The 18084-nt window shown below is 31.3% G+C and overlaps 2 protein-coding genes across 2 annotated transcripts; both read left to right on the plus strand.

The window, feature by feature from the left end:
* The first annotated feature begins 356 nt into the window (after window positions 1–356).
* LOC117929847 (probable leucine-rich repeat receptor-like protein kinase At1g35710) lies at window positions 357–4597 on the plus strand. Its single transcript, XM_034850268.1, has 2 exons — window positions 357–3300; window positions 4148–4597. The coding sequence occupies exons 1-2, from the start codon at window positions 369–371 to the stop codon at window positions 4339–4341; spliced, it is 3126 nt and encodes a 1041-aa protein (XP_034706159.1). The 5' UTR covers window positions 357–368; the 3' UTR covers window positions 4342–4597.
* Window positions 4598–10451: 5854 nt separating this feature from the next.
* On the plus strand, window positions 10452–13351 carry LOC117931189 (MDIS1-interacting receptor like kinase 2-like). Its single transcript, XM_034852101.1, has 2 exons — window positions 10452–12147; window positions 13026–13351. The coding sequence occupies exons 1-2, from the start codon at window positions 10653–10655 to the stop codon at window positions 13136–13138; spliced, it is 1608 nt and encodes a 535-aa protein (XP_034707992.1). The 5' UTR covers window positions 10452–10652; the 3' UTR covers window positions 13139–13351.
* The last annotated feature ends 4733 nt before the right edge of the window (window positions 13352–18084 follow it).

Below are 18084 nucleotides of genomic sequence, written 5' to 3' on the forward strand. Positions count from 1 at the left end.
ATATGCCTACCTGGCTACCTCAAACTTGGAAATTATTAGAAATGTTAATCATAAATAGCGTTTTAAATTGCGGCAAAAGTGGTACTGTACAAGAGGTGAATATCAAGAATTTAGATGAAAATATGCTGAATGGATTTAATACCTAAAGGATTCACAGTTACAAATATGCTACATGATTTTAGAAAAGCAAGTTTCTTGTTTGTTTTTATTTTGTGTGATTTTTTTATTAATTTTTTTTTTTTTTTTTGGAAAAGAATACTAAAGAAGACTTGGTTGACTTGCTATGCTTCCGGGAAGAGTTGGCATAGACACCAATGTCACAGTATAAAGCGGGGGTGGTGGGATGTATGAAGTGAGACAAATATCAAATGGGAAAAATGGAGTGTGTGGTATCTAGTGTTGTGGCGGTGCTGCTGCTGCTGCTGGTGCACACGGTGTCAATGACTCATGCTGCTTCAACTCATTCATCTACTGATCACTCACAGGTTGTGGCTGAGGCTGACGCTCTGCGCAACTCCGGTTGGTGGATACGGGCCGACCAGCCTGGATCTAACCCTTGCAATTGGGTGGGCATATATTGTAATGAGGGCGGGCATGTCATTGGGATAAGCTTACGAAGTTCGCAAGTACCCGTAGGTGAGCTTAGTAAATTAAATCTTTCTTCACTTCCCAACCTCAATTTTCTCATCCTTTCTAAAATGGGACTCAATGGTAGCATATCAGACCAAATAGGTAGTCTTACTAAACTCACCAATCTTGATCTTTCTCATAATCAACTGACTGGCCCCATCCCACACCAAATAGGTAGTCTTACTAAACTCACCATTCTTGATCTTTCTGATAATCACCTAAGCCTCATCCCACACCAAATAGGTAGTCTTACTAAACTCACCATTCTTGATCTTTCTGATAATTACCTTACTGACTCCATCCCACACCAAATAGTTTGTCTTACTAAACTCACCAATCTTGATCTTTCTGATAATCAACTGACTGGCTCCATCCCACACCAAATAGGTAGTCTTACTAAACTCACCAATCTTGATCTTTCTCATAATCAACTGATTGGCCCCATCCCACACCAAATAGGTAGTCTTACTAAACTCACCATTCTTGATCTTTCTGATAATCACCTAAGCCTCATCCCACACCAAATAGGTAGTCTTACTAAACTCACCATTCTTGATCTTTCTGATAATTACCTGACTGACTCCATCCCACACCAAATAGGTAGTCTTACTAAACTCAGTCTTACTAAACTCACCAATCTTGATCTTTCTGATAATCAACTGACTGGCTCCATCCCACACCAAATAGGTAGTCTTACTAAACTCACCATTCTTGATCTTTCTGATAATCACCTGATTGGCTCCATCCCATACCAAATAGGTAGTCTTACTAAACTCACCAATCTTGATCTTTCTCATAATCAACTGACTGGCCCCATCCCACACCAAATAGGTAGTCTTACTAAACTCACCATTCTTGATCTTTCTGATAATCACCTAAGCCTCATCCCACACCAAATAGGTAGTCTTACTAAACTCACCATTCTTGATCTTTCTGATAATTACCTGACTGACTCCATCCCACACCAAATAGGTAGTCTTACTAAACTCACCAATCTTGATCTTTCTGATAATCAACTGACTGGCTCCATCCCACACCAAATAGGTAGCCTTACTAAACTCACCATTCTTGATCTTTCTGATAATTACCTGACTGACTCCATCCCACACCAAATAGGTAATCTTACTAAACTCACCAATCTTAATCTTTCTGATAATCCACTGACTGGCTCCATCCCACACCAAATAGGTAGTCTTACTAAACTCACCATTCTTGATCTTTCTGATAATCACCTAACTGACCTCATCCCACACCAAATAGGTAGTCTTACTAAACTCACCATTCTTGATCTTTCTGATAATTACCTGACTGACTCCATCCCACACCAAATAGGTAGTCTTACTAAACTCACCAATCTTGATCTTTCTGATAATCAACTGACTGGCTCCATCCCACACCAAATAGGTAGTCTTACTAAACTCACCATTCTTGATCTTTCTGATAATCACCTGATTGGCTCCATCCCATACCAAATAGGTAGTCTTACTAAACTCACCATTCTTGATCTTTCTCATAATCAATTGACTGGCCCCATCCTACACCAAATAGGTAGTCTTACAGAACTCACCTTTCTTCAACTCGATCATAACAAACTCATTGGTGGCATCCCTTCATCTTTAGGCCATCTCACTAAGTTGACTTCTTTGAACCTTGGTTGGAATGAAATCAATGGATCCATCCCTCCAGAAATTGGAAATATTAAGGATCTAGTCTCTTTGGACCTTCAGGGTAACTTAATCACTGGAGAGATACCTTCAGTGCTAAAAAAATTAAAGAGATTAGAGTGCTTAGATCTCTCGTATAATAGCCTATCAGGCAACATCCCGCCCTTTCTCACCAACAATAGCAACTGGAGGACAATTGATTTATCCAATAATTATGATTTGGAGAGTTATACACCTTCCTTTCCCAATGGAAGAGAGAATGCCCAAGTTCCAACCGGAGACACAACATCCCAACTCACCATCATCACCTCTTTGCTCCTCACCTTGTTTTTTGTAACCTTAATACTTGGGTTGGCCTTCCTTTGGTGGAAGAAAAGAAAAGTTCAATCAGATTCAATGGCAACCAAAAAAAATGGAGATTTGTTTTCCATATGGGACTATGATGGGAGAATTGCTTTTGAAGACATCATCTCGGCAACAGAGGATTTCGATATCAGATATTGCATAGGCGTTGGAGGCTATGGCAGTGTTTATAGAGCACAACTTCCCAGTGGAAAAGTGGTTGCTGTGAAGAAACTTCATCGATCAGAAATAGACGAGCCGGCATACTTGAGAAGTTTTAAGAATGAGGTACAGATGCTAGGACAAATACGACATCGGAACATTGTGAAACTTCATGGTTATTGTCTACATAATAGGTGCATGTTTCTCATTTATATGTACATGGAAAGGGGAAGCTTGTATTGTATGCTGAGCGATGAGATTGAGGCTGTTGAATTGGATTGGGTTAAGAGGGTGAATATTGTTAAAAATATGGCCCATGCATTATCCTACATGCATCATGATTGTATCCCACCAATCATTCATCGGGACATATCAAGCAATAACATCCTTTTAGATTCAAAACTTGAGGGTTTTGTATCAGATTTTGGCACAGCGAGATTATTAGACCCTGATTCCTCAAATCAAACCCTTGTTGCTGGCACCAACGGCTACATTGCACCGGGTAAGCATATCCATACCTTATTATATTTTCTACTTTAATTTGCATACATACCTTATTACTATTTCATCTATTTTTTCCTTTCTTTTCTTGTTTTGAGAAGTGATGAATAAGAGAAAATTGAAGATTTCTCAAGAAACTTAGAAAAATCATAATAGAAGTTCAAAAATAACTTATAGTAGTCATATTCTAGAAACTCTTAGGAAATATTTTTATCATATATAATAGAAAGAAAAGGGTTGAGAATATTAGAGTTAGAGATGTTTGTAAAGAATATATTTCTCACCAATTTCTTTAATATTTTCATGGTTCTTTAGATGTTTTAAGAAATACATAGAAATTTTTTTTCCCATGTATAGTAAAAAGAAAAGACTTTTAGAACAATAGACTAAGAGATATCAATAACTAACATATTTCTCACCATTTTTTTTAAAACAAATTCATAGTTTTTTAAATGTTTTAAGAAATTGGTTAGATTGTTTCCTCAAATTTTCTATTAACTTGATGAAATAGATTTAATTCATTTGTAAAATCAAGTTCCCTAATTATTGTATTTGATAGTGAAATGAAACTTTGTTTCATATAGTAATTGATAATTTTGTATAATAATATTTTACAATTAAATTTATTTTGAAATTGCCTCAATTATTGTCTATTATTTGATTAACTTATCCTTTAATTAGGGAGGATGAAGAGTCAACATTTTGGTAATTTCTTATGGGAGGATGAATTAGAATGACAACACTTTTATTAAGAATACATGCCATTAAGTTAAATCTTGATCATAGTTGCTAATTAAATTTTGTTTTCTCATGAGTACAATATTTATTTCTTATTTGGCATATAACAGAGCTTGCCTACACAATGGTTGTGACCGAAAAATGTGATGTATATAGCTTTGGGGTGGTGGCACTAGAGACGATGATAGGGAAGCATCCTGGAGAACTTATCACTTCATTATCATCATCGTTATGTCAGGATATAATGTTGAGGGATGTATTAGATTCACGTCTACCACTTCCTGAAGATCTTCAAGTTGCTTAAGATGTAGTTTTTGTGATACTTTTGGCTCTCAAATGCATCCATTCAAATCCGAAATCTCGTCCAACAATGCAACAAGTATCCTACAAACTTCTTAGTAACATACCGTTTCCTAAGTCACCCTTTTATGCAATTTCCCTCCATGAATTGAAGAATCAAGAAATGTAATTTAACAACTTGTGCTTGTTATTTTTTTGTTTCTTCATTGTGTTTGGAGGCTATAATAAAGATGGAGATGTCATAAAGAACATATTCTTTTCATCATGTGTGGTAATTATCAATAATCCATGTCTTTATGTTTTTCTTTAGAAAGTTATAATGGTATAGGGATAACAAGAATATAGCACCTTAATTTTTCCTAGAAAATTAATTAAGGATATAATTGTTGATGCTAATTTGAATTGTTGTGAATTCTTAAGCTATGATATTACTAAAAAAAATGCTTCAAAATCCTTAAATTATATATTAATAGCCATTAAGGTTGATATATGAAAGGTTGCTTTTGTGTATTTCCTTTTCCTTTAAATTAAGGAATAATGTTTCCTTGTACCATCCATGGAATGAGTCGTCAAAATCACTTATGGATTGGATTTGAATTTGATTAATGTATGTCAAAAAATTATTATTCCCACTAACTCAAATTATTACATATAATTGGGAGCTTAGTTGCGGGTTATGAATATGAAAATGCAAAATCTAAAACCAAATTTAAAAGAAGAAAAAGGAACAATTTGGACTTTTTATTTTTTATTTTTAATCTTCTTTGTTTTCATGGATTTACTTATTTACCTTATATTTAGAGGTTGGAGTGCAAGAGAAAACAAAAAACAAAAGCAGAAAAAATGACCATTTCCAGTTGTCATCAAGGAATCACTACAAAATTGTTTTATTATTTGTATTCTTTCTCAAATTAAGAAACCTTAGGAGGGTCATTCAAAGAGAGATATTTCCTTTTGACTCCTTGGCTTGCTTTTAGGTGCTCAATATTCCCATTTTTTTTTAAGGGGAATCATACTTCGTTTTCATGATATTTAAGCAATTCAATTCCAATGTCACATGCATCTATTTGATAAATAAATACCCAAACTAGCTTTGAATCCTATCATATACATATGGTCTTATATCTGACTATATGCTCTTTGAAAAATGCATTATTCGGAGCAAAGGATACAAGATTTAAATGGACGGTACACCCCATTTCCTAGTAATTAAACTCACGGCAAACTTCCATGAAATTTCTAAGTCTTGCTTAAGTACTTGCCAAAATTTTCCCATGTGAACACATTGAATGGACTTTGGAAAATATAGGCATGTCTTTATCCAATGAAGTCCATGTCTTTAATTTTTGGTGCCCATAGAGTCGTTGATGATGAGCTTGTCCTTACCTGCAAAATGTTCTACAAGCCAATTATATTTATGTTTCCCTTTGTTTTTTACTTTAGCAATTGTGATGACTATAAATTCCTTGGAACATTGAAAAAAAGGATAATTAGTGTCCATACATTTTGACCAATTAGCTTTCATTTGAAATAATTTCTTATTATTGGTTTTAATTAGAAATTGAAGTTGGAGTCAAAATTACAATTTTTGAAAGAATAATATTAGTACAATGAAATTTTTATTAAAAATAAAAGAACTCTTATATAAACCAAAATAAAGCTATTACAAAAAATATTATTTTTGTTACTTCTATACTATTTTTGTTTTTTTAAAGTGATAAATCCTTTGAACAAAATTAGTGAAAGCTTAAAAAAAGAGTTTTAACTTCTTGGAAGTCAATCCAAATAGACTTAAATCTCGAATTTGATATCTGAAAATTTGACCTAAAAAAACATATTTTAAAACCAATTGAAGGTGTTTTATATATTAGCAACTCAAGAATAGTTACATAAACCAAAAATATGGCTTTTATCCAAATTATATATCTACATCACTTGTAACTTAATGTTCATAAACATAATCATTTAATACTTCATCAATTCATCTATAAGAATAAAAATAATGCTAGATGTTGTAGAAAAACTAAGGTATGTACATGTGGAAATTTGTGTGATAACTGAAAGTCTTGCATTATTGAGAGTAAATAACGCGTTATTTGGAATCTTGAAAGGTCCAACAAAGAAGTGTTGACATATAATTTTTCTAGGTCTATCACATGGTTTAGAAAAATGCATGTATTGAAAATAGTAGGTCCTTCATAATTTATTTGACCTATCAAGCTTTCTACGTACTTATTTGGTTAAATAGGACATTGATGTAACTAAGGAAAAATAACAAATGTTTTTTTTTCTCTCACAACCTTGCTAATATGTCAAATTACAAGATTTTTCTTGAAAAATGAAGTAACAACAAAGAAGCCAACATACTATTCCAAAAAAATTATTAAAGCCATCAAGTACTTTATTTATGGACTACAGACTATTTGTTATGATATACAGGTTAATAAATATTTTAAGAGTTTTTGACATCAAATCAAAGGAAATATTGTTGCATTAATCTTTATTAGTCTAATAATTATTCTACCTCATGACTTTAATGTTATATTTGGTGCATGAAAAGTGCTAAAGAAAAAAATATTATTAAGGAAAATGATTTTCTCCTACTAGATTTTATTATAGAAAATATAAAATAAAATAAAATATATTTAGAAATAGTAAAAAGAAATAATACATTTTTAAATTATTCAATCTTTATGTAGAAAATTTAAATAAATAAAATAAATTTGAAATAAAATATAAAAATAATTTAAGTTTAAACTTATTTTTTATTTTCTTCATTGTCAATAATATTTCTCAAGTTACTTAAGGCATAGGTGTTCAAACTTCTGTTGGTAGGAGAATTCAACCACAAAACAACTGGACTTTTCCACCATTGCGGACAACAATTTCCTTCCATGTTTGGAATATGTCTATATTTACTATTAGTAAACTTGTGGAGAACGTTCTACAAATTTTCCAATTATTGCTTAACTCGGCAAATTTCTATAATGGTGTTTTGTTTCAACATCTTGAGTGGGTCGTGGAAACCATGGGTCCGTGTCTATTTAATGAAGTCTTCTTTGGTGCCCCGTGGTCACCCATTGACGTTTGAAATATATGAGAACAAAAAGATGCTATTATTAAAAGGTTGATGTGGAGAAATTTGTGGCTATTTTCTCTCATATCTATCATTTTGTCCTACAGTGTTTAAAAATGTATAATTGAGAGCAAGTAACACGTCATTTGAAATTTTGAAGATCAAAAAATATTAACCTGTAAAGTTTCTGCACGTACCACATGATTTAGAAAATTGGGTATAAAGATATGTCATCTATAATTTACTTGACCCACCTAACCCCGATCCATACTCTTCATTGTATTCAATGGAATCCAAATATTCACTTTAATCTTCGATGGAGAGGCAAATAATGGCATATTGCTATAGGTTAGAACCATTTTTAGATTGGATCTCAATCTATGTTTAAAGATAAATTCCCTGTCTTTCAAATTATTGCACATTGTTGGAAAGTTGGAGGGTTATGGTTATCAAAATGTTGTGTCTAAAACCAAATGAAAAGGAACAATTTAAACTTTTTTTTTATCATCTTCTTTTTCTTGAATTTGTTTATTTATAGCTTGGATTTAGAGCTTGGAGTGTCAAAATGGAGACAAAAAATCTCCGTTTAAAAAAAAAAAAAAAAAAGGTCCAATTTCTATGGTTTTCAAGGAATCACTACAAAATGGTTTCATATTTTGTGTTCTTTCTCATATGAAGAAAACCAGAGCTTGGGGTGTCAAAAGGGGGAAAGCATCTTTTTGACTCCTTAACTTGCTTTTGGGTCTGGCCGAAAGAAGATTGAAAGTATCTTTTTGACTCCTTAGCTTGCTTTTGGGTCAACATTCCCACATGTGAATGGGAATCAAGTCCCATTTTCATGATTCCATATATACTATTTAAACAATTTCAATTATAATGTCACATCCATTGGATCAAATAGTTTAGTTTCATGTGTGATTAAAGTTCTTTAGCTTGTAAGTAATGGGGTGCCAGATAATCTAATTTAAATCGTAGTTAAATTTGACCATTTATCTATTACCTCTTACATTGGATGGAGACTAGTATGCATATTGAAAATATGCTGAATGGATTTAACAGCTAAAGGATTCACAGTTACAAATATGCTACATGATAATGGAAAAGCAATTGAAATCCTAATAATGGTTGTGTAAACATAATCATTTACATGATTTTTAACTCATCGTTGATAAACATAATCATTTACTACTTCATTAATTCATATTTTTTTTTTTATTTTTTTTCAAGTGGACGTCAATAACTAATTTCTTTTTGGATATAAAATTATATATTATAATGAAAATGATGTTAGCCGTGATTGAAAAGTTAAGGTACATGTGGAAATTTGTGTGATATCCAATAGTCTTGCATTTTTGAGAGTGCATAACACGTTGTTTGGAATCTTGAAAGGTCTAACAAAGAAATGTTGACCTACAATTTTTCTAGGTCGATCACATGGTTTAGAAAAATGCATGTATTGAAATAATAGGTCATTTGTAATTTATTTGGTCTACCAAGCTTTCTACTTATTTGTTTGAATAGTACATTGATGTTACTAAGGAAAAATAACAATAGCATTTTTTTTTCTCATAACCTTGCTAATATGTTAAATTACAAGATTTTTCTTGAAAAATGAAGTAACAACAAAGAAGCCAACAAACTATTCCAAAAAAAATTATTAAAGCCATCAAGTACTTTAGTCATGGAATACTATGTTACAATATATAGGTTAAATCAATTTTTTTGAGTGCTTTTGACATCAAATCAAAGGAAATATTGTTGCATTAATCTTTATTAGTCTGATAATTATTTTACCTCAATACTTTAATGTTATATTTGATTCATGAAAAGTACTAAAGAAAAAAAAATTATTTAGAAAAATGATTTTTTTATTAGATTTTATTATAGAAGATATGAAAGAAAATAAAATAGAATTAGAAATAGTAAAAAAACAATTATACATTTTAAAATTATTTAATCTTTATGTAGAAAATTTAAATAAAAAAAAATGAGTTTGAAATAGGATATAAAAATAATTTATTAAATTTAAACTTATTTTTATTTTCTTCATTGTCAATAATATTTCTCAAATTACTCAAGTATAGGTGCTCAAACTTCTGTTGGTAGCAAGGATGAAATTTGAGGCTATTTTCCCCCATATATATCTATTCGTTTTGTCCTGCCGTGTTTACAAATTATGTATTATTGAGTGTAAGTGACAGATAAATTTTCTACACGTGCCATATGGTGTAGAAAATTGGATATATGGATGTCATTTATAATTTATTTCGCCTACCTAACAATCTTCTTCCTTGTCTGACTCCTCGTTGCCTTAATTTGGCCTACCAAACCAACCCCTATTCACTCTTTACTGTATTCCATGGAATCCAAATATTCACCCCCATCTTCTATGGAGAGGCAAATAATGGAAATTGTTATAGGAAAATGCTTTCTCTGCTCCCCTTCCCCTACTTTTTCCTGGACTACAGTTGATAGCTGGATTTCATGGAAACTTCTCTCAAATGAACCTTCATTTGTTTCAAAACTATTCTTATTAGATATGCCTACCTGGGTACCTCAAACTTGGAAATTATTAGAAATGTTAATCATAAATAGCATTTTAAATTGTGGCAAAAGTGGTACTGTACAAGAGGTGAATATCAAGAATTTAGATGAAAATATGCTGAATGGATTTAATAATACCTAAAGGATTCATAGTTACAAATATGCTAACATGATCTTGGAAAAGAAAGTTTCTTGTTTGTTTTTATTTGTGTGATTTTTTATTTTTATTTTTTGATTTAAAAATTTTTATTTTTGAAAAGAATACCAAAGAAGACTTGGTTGACTTGCCATGTTTCCTGGCATAGACACCAATGTCACAGTATAAAGCGGGGGTGGTGGGATGTATGAAGTGAGACAAATATCAAATGGGAAAAATGGAGTGTGTGGTATCTAGTGTTGTGGCGGTGCTGCTGCTGCTGGTGGTGCACACGGTGTCAATGACTCATGCTGCTTCAACTCATTCATCTATTGATCACTCACAGGTTGTGGCTGAGGCTGACGCTCTGCGCAACTCCGGTTGGTGGATATGGAGCGACCCAGCTACCTCGAACCATTGCAGTTGGTCGGGCATAACTTGTAATGAGGCCAAACAAGTCACTGCGATAAGATTACGAAATTATCAAGCACCCATAGGTGAGGTTAGTGAATTAAATCTTTCTTCACTTCCCAGCCTCAATTTTCTCATCCTTTCTAGAATGGGACTCAATGGTAGCATATCAGACCAAATAGGTAGTCTTACTAAACTCACCATTCTTGATCTTTCTCATAATCAGTTGACTGGCCCCATCCCACACCAAATAGGTAGTCTTACTAAACTCACCCATCTTGATCTTTTTGAAAATCAACTGACTGGTCCCATCCCACACCAAATAGGTAGTCTTACTAAACTCATCCATCTTGATCTTTCTGGTAATCAACTGACTGACCCCCTCCCATACCAAATAGGTACTCTTACAGAACTCACCTACCTTCACGTCTCTTCGAATGAACTCACTGGTGTCATCCCTTCATCTTTAGGCCGTCTTACTAAATTCACCCATCTTGATCTTTCTAATAATCAACTCAATGGTAGCATCCCACACCAAATAGGTACTCTCACAGAACTCACCTACCTTGACATCTCGGGGAATGAACTCACTGGTGCCATGCCTTCATCTTTAGGCTGTCTCACTAAGTTAATTCTTTTGGACCTTTGTAAGAATCAAATCAATGGATCCATCCCTCCAGAAATGGGAAATATTAAGAATCTAGTCACTTTAGACCTTTCTGATAATTTAATCAGTGGAGAGATACCTTCCAACCTAAAAAATTTGAAGAAATTAGGGCGCTTAGATCTCTCGTATAATAGACTGTCAGGCAACATCCCGTCCTTTATCACCAACAATTGCAAGCAAACAATAATTAATTTATCCCAAAATGATCATTTGGAGGGTTATGCAGGTTACTCCATTTGCACTAGAGGACACACAACCTCACTCACCCTTATCATCTCTTTGTCCCTCACCTTGTTTTTTGTAACCTTAATACTGGGGTTTGCTTTTGGCCTTTGGCGGAAGAAAAGACAACTTCAACCAGAGTCAATGGCAGCAAAAAAAAATGGAGATCTGTTTTCCATATGGTACTATGATGGGAGGATTGCTTTTGAAGACATCATCTCGGCAACAGAGGATTTTGATATTAGATATTGCATAGGTGTTGGAGGCTATGGCAGTGTTTATAGAGCACAACTGCCTAGTGGAAAAGTGGTTGCTGTGAAGAAACTTCATCGATCAGAAATAGACGAGCCGACATACTTGAGAAGTTTTAAGAATGAGGTACAGATGCTAAGACAAATACGACATCGGAACATTGTGAAACTTCATGGTTATTGTCTACATAATAGGTACATGTTTCTCATTTCTATGTACATGGAAAGGGGAAGCTTGTATTGTATGCTGAGCGATGAGATTGAGGCTGTTGAATTGGATTGGGTTAAGAGGGTGAATATTGTTAAAAATATGGCTCATGCATTATCCTACATGCATCATGATTGTAACCCACCAATCATTCATCGGGACATATCAAGCAACAATGTTCTTTTAGATTCAAAACTTGAGGGTTTTGTATCAGATTTTGGTACAGCGAGATTATTAGACCCCGATTCGTCCAATCAAACCCTTGTTGCTGGCACCTATGGCTACATTGCACCGGGTAAGCATATTCATACCTTATTATATTTTCTTCTTTAATTTGCATACATATCTTATTAGTATTTCATCTATTTTTTTCTATTTTTTTCTTTCTGTTGTTGTTTTGAGAAGTGATGAATAAGAGAAAATTGAAGATTTCTCGAGAAACTTAGAAAAATCATAATAGAAATTTAAAAATAACTTATAGTAGTCATATTATAGAAACTCTTAGGAAATATTTTTATCATATATAATAGAAAGAAAAGGGTTGAGAATATTAGAGTTAGAGATGTTTGTAAATAATATATTTCTCACAAATTTCTTTAATATTTTCATGGTTCTTTAGTGTTTTAAGAAATGCATAGAAAATATTTTTCCCATGTATAGTAAAAAGAAAAGACTTTTAGAACAATAGACTTAGAGATGTCAATAAACAACATATTTCTCACCATTTTTTTTTATAAAAAAAAATCATAGTTTTTTTTTGGATGTTTTAAGAAATTGGTTAGATTGTTTCCTCAAATTTTCTATTAACTTGTAAATAACTAACTTGATGAAATAGATTTAATTCATTTGTAAAATCAAGTTCCCTAACTATTGTATTTGATAATGAAATGAAGCTTTGTTTCATATAGTAATTGATAATTTTGTATAATAATATTTTACAATTAAATTTATTTTGAAATTGCCTCAATTATTGTCTATTATTTGATTAACGTATCCTATAATTAGGGAGAACGAAGAATCAACATTTTGGTAATTTCTTATGGGATGATGAATTAGAATGATAACACTTTTATTAAGAATACACCTCATTAAGTTAAATCTTTATCATGAGTTACTAATTAAAATTTGTTTTCTCATGAGTACAATATCTATTTCTTATTTGGTATATAACAGAGCTTGCCTACACAATGGTTGTGACCGAAAAATGTGATGTGTATAGCTTTGGGGTGGTGGCACTAGAGACAATGATAGGAAAACATCCTGGAGAACTTATCACCACATTATAATCATCGTTATGTCAGGATATAATGTTGAGGGATGTATTAAATTCACGTCTACCACTTCCTGAAGATCTTCAAGTTGCTAAAGATGTAGTTTTTGTGGTACTTTTGGCTCTCAAATGCATCCATTCAAATCCAAAATCTCGTCCAACAATGCAACAAGTATCCTACAAAATTCTTGGTAACATACCATTTCCTAAGTCGCCCTTTTATGCAATTTCTCTCCATGAATTGAAGAATCAAGAAATGTAATTTAATAACTTGTATGTTTATTATATAAAATTAGTTTTTCTTGTTTTCATGTTTCCAACACGTGCTTGTTATTTTGTTGTTGTCAATTCTTCATTGTGTTTGGAGGCTATAATAAAGATGGAGATTATCATAAAGAACATATTCTTTTCATCATGTGTGGTAATTATCAATAATCCATGTCTTTATTTTTTTCTTTAGAAAGTTATAATGGTAGAGGGATAACAAGAATAGAGCACCTTAATTTTTCCTAGAAAATTAATTAAGGATATAATTGTTGATGCTAATTTGGATTGTTGTGAATGCTTAAGCTATGATCTTACTAAAAAAAATGCTTTGAAAACCTTAAATTATATATTAATAGCCACTAAGGTTGATATATGAAAGGTTGCTTTTGTGTATTTCCTTTTCCTTTAAATTAAGGAATAATGTTTCCTTATATCGTCCATGAAATGAGTCGTCAAAATCACTTATGGATTGGATTTGAATTTGATTAATGTATGACAAAAAATTATTATTCCCACTAACTCAAATTATTACATATAATTGGGAGCTTAGTTGCAGGTTATGAATATGAAAATGCAAAATCTAAAACCAAATTTAAAAGAAGAAAAAGGAACAATTTGGACTTTTTTTTTTAAATCTTCTTTGCTTCCACGGATTTGCTTATTTACCTTATATTTAGAGGTTGGAGTGCAAAAGAAGACAAAAAACAAAAGGAGAAAAAATGATTTCCGGTTGTCATCAAGGAATCATTACAAAATTGTTTTATTATTTGTATTCTTTCTCAAATTAAGAAACCTTCGGAGGGTCATTCAAAGATAGATATTTCCTTTTGACTCCTTGGCTTGCTTTTGGTGCTCAATATTCCCAATTTTTACTTTTTTAGTGGGAATCATACTTCGTTTTCATGATGTATATTATTTAAGCAATTGAATTCCAATGTCACATACATCTATTTGATAAATAAATACCCAAACTAGCTTTGAATCCTATCATATACATATGGTCTTATATTTGACTATATGCTCTTTGAAAAATTCATTATTTGGAGCAAAGGATTTAAATGGGCGGGACACCCCATTTCCTAGTAATTAAACTCACGGCAAACTTCCTTGAAATTTCTAAGTCCTGCTTAAGTACTTGCCAAAATTTTCCCATGTGAACACATTGAATGGACTTTGGAAAATATAGGCATGTCTTTATCCAATGAAGTCCATGTCTTTAATTTTTGGTGCTCATAGAGTCATCAGTTGATGATGAGCTTGTCCTTACCTGCAAAATGTTCTACAAGCCAATTATATTTATGTTTCCCTTTTTTTTTACTTTAGCAGTTGTGATGACTATAAATTCCTTATAACACAACAGAAGAATGATATTTTCAAGGAAGGTTTAGAGGCTCTTTTGTGGCTCATAATCCTTTATTATTTTACTTGAAAATAAATTTATTCTTTTAATTTATGTTATCCTGCTATTTAATGGTACCCTTGGAACATTAAAAAAAAGAGGATAATTAGTGTCCATACATTTTGAACAATTAGTTTTCATTTGAGATAATTTCTTATTTTTGGTTTTATTTAGAAATTGAAGTTGGAATCAAAATTACAATTTTTGAAAGAATAATATTACTATGATAAAAGTTTTATTAAAAAATAAAAGAACTTTTATATAAACCAAAATAAAGCTATTATAAAAAACAATATTTTTGTTACTTCTATACTATTTTTGTTTTTTTAAAGTTATAAATCCTTTGAACAAAATTAGTGAAAGCTTAAAAAAAGGGTTTTAACTTTTTTGAAGTCGATCCAAACAAACTTAAATCTCAAATTTGATATCTGAAAATTTGACTTAAAAGAACATATTTTAAAACCAATTGAAGGTGTTTTGTATATTAACAACTCAAGAATCGTTGCATAAACCAAAAATATGGCTTTTATCCTATTTATATATCTACATCATTTGTAACTTAATATTGATAAACATAATCATTTAATACTTCATCAATTCATTTATTAGAATGAAAATGATGCTAGATGTTGTAGAAAAACTAAGGTATATACATGTGGAAATTTGTGTGATATCCGAAAATCTTGCATTATTGAGAATAAATAACATGTTATTTGGAATCTTAAAAGGTCCAACAAAGAAATATTGACATATAATTTTTCTAAGTCTATCACATGGTTTAGAAAAATGCATGTATTGAAAATAGTTTGTCCTTCATAATTTATTTGACTTATCAAGCTTTGTACTTATTTGTTTAAATAGAACATTGATGTAACTAAGGAAAAATAACAAATGCTTTTTTTTTTCTCTCACAACCTTGCTAATATGTCAAATTACCAAGATTTTTCTTGAAAAATGAAGTAACAACAAAGAAGCCAACATACTATTCCTCATCACCTTGTTTCTTGCAGTCTCCATCCTTGGGTTTGTTTTCCTTTGGAGGAAGAAAAGAAAACTTCAACCAGAAGCATTGGGTATCATGTGAGAGAGAAATTAGATTCAGAAAATTATCTTCATTGGAGTGATGAGTTTATGTCTCTATCTAATGAAGTATTCTTTGGTGCCCCATGGTCACCCATTGATGTCTGAAATATATGAGAACAAAAAGGTGTTATTATTAAAAGGTTGATGTGGAGAAATTTATCTTCTCTCACATCTATCGTTTTGTTTGACCTGTAAGGTTCCTACACGTCCCACATGGTTTAGAAAGTTGGGTATTTATAATTTATTTGACCCACCTAACAATCTTCGAATCCTCATTGACTCAACTTGGCTTACCAAACTAACCTCTATCCATGCCCTTTACCTTCTTCAATGGAATCCAAATATTCACCCAATCTTTGTTGCATATCCTCATATTTGACTACATATGTTAAGAGATACCAATAAAATACATATGTCCACCACCAATATCCTAATTAATTGACTATGAAATAAATCAAAAAAATTATATATATGGCTAGCAGCTAATTTGGCCATGATCAATATTTTGCATTGATCATGCAAGGGATGTGCAGAAGAATTTCATCACTTAAAGTAAGATATTTTTAGATAATATATCCAATACAAAGAATATTTCAACATGTTATATCCTTTATTTCTTTGGTTGACACCTTGATACGTACCAATTAGTTATAGAGGTTGGACTTGAGATTTGATTTGAATTATATGATGGTTGTTTTCAATGGTTAACATTATTATTTTTCGTAGAAATTGCTTCTTCCATTCCCATTCCCTTCCCTTTTCCTGGACCACATGTGGTAGCTGGGTTTTATGAATATCAGTTACCCTAATATTTAACCTTACTTTTGGTCACTTTGTGGAAATTTCAGTTCTCAAATGAGCCTTCATATTTTAAAAATTGTTCTTGTTAAGTATACCTATTTGACACTTGGAAATAGAAATGTTAATCACAAGTAGCATTTTAAATTAGGTCAAAAGTGGTGTATAGGAGGTGAAAATCAAGAATTTAGATGAAGATATAAATATTGAATGGAATACGAAAGGATTGATATGAAAGGTTGTTTTTGTGTATTTCCTTTTCCTTTAAATCAAGGAATAATGTCTCCTTATACCATCCACGGAATGGGTCGTCAGAATCATTAATAGGTTGGATTTGAATTTGATTAATGTATATCAAAAAATTATTATTCTCACTAATTCAAATTATTACATATAATCCTTTAGTATTTTACTTGAAAACAAATATGTTCTTTTTATTTATGGTATTCTACTATTTTATTGTACCCTTGGAACATTTAAAAAAAAAAAAGAAAGGATATATAAATTTTGAACAATTATTTTTCATTTGGGATAACTTCCTATCTTTGGTTTTAATTAGAAATTAAATTTAAAGTCAAAATTATAATTTTTGAAATGACAATATTAGTATAGTAAAAGTTTTATTAAAAATAAAAAAACTTTTATATAAACCAAAATAAAGCTTTTACAAAAAACAATATATATTTTCATTGCTTCTATACAATTTTTTCTTTTTTTTTTAAGTGATAAACCCTTTAAACAAAATTAGTGAGAGCTTAAAAAAGAATTTTAACTTCTTAGAAATTGTTCCAAATAGACCTAAATCTTGAATTTGATATCTGAAAATTTGAGCTAAATGAACAAATTTTAAAACCAATTGAAATCCTAATAATGGTTGTGTAAACAAAAAATATGGCTTTTATCCTAATTATATATCTACATGATTTTTAACTTATTGTTGATAAACACAATCATTTACTACTTCATTAATTCATATTTTTTATTTTTTTTTAAGTGAATGTTAATAACTAATTTCTTTTTGGATATAAAATTATATATTAGAATGAAAATGATGTTAGTCATGGTTGAAAAGTTAAGGTACATGTGGAAATTTGTGTGATATCCAATAGTCTTGCATTATTGAGAGTGCATAACACGTTGTTTGGAATCTTGAAAGGTTTAACAGAGAAATGTTGACCTACAATTTTTCTAGGTCGGTCACATGGTTTAGAAAAATGCATGTATTGAAAATAATAGGTCCTTTGTAATTTATTTGGTCTACCAAGCTTTCTACTTATTTGTTTGAATAGTACATTGATGTTACTAAGGAAAAATAACAACAGCATTTTTTTTCTCATAACCTTGCTAATATGTTAAATTACAAGATTTTTCTTGAAAAATGAAGTAACAACAAAGAAGCCAACATACTATTCCAA

The sequence above is a fragment of the Vitis riparia genome, chromosome 14 (genome assembly GCF_004353265.1).
Source record: "Vitis riparia cultivar Riparia Gloire de Montpellier isolate 1030 chromosome 14, EGFV_Vit.rip_1.0, whole genome shotgun sequence".
Taxonomy (NCBI): domain Eukaryota; kingdom Viridiplantae; phylum Streptophyta; class Magnoliopsida; order Vitales; family Vitaceae; genus Vitis; species Vitis riparia.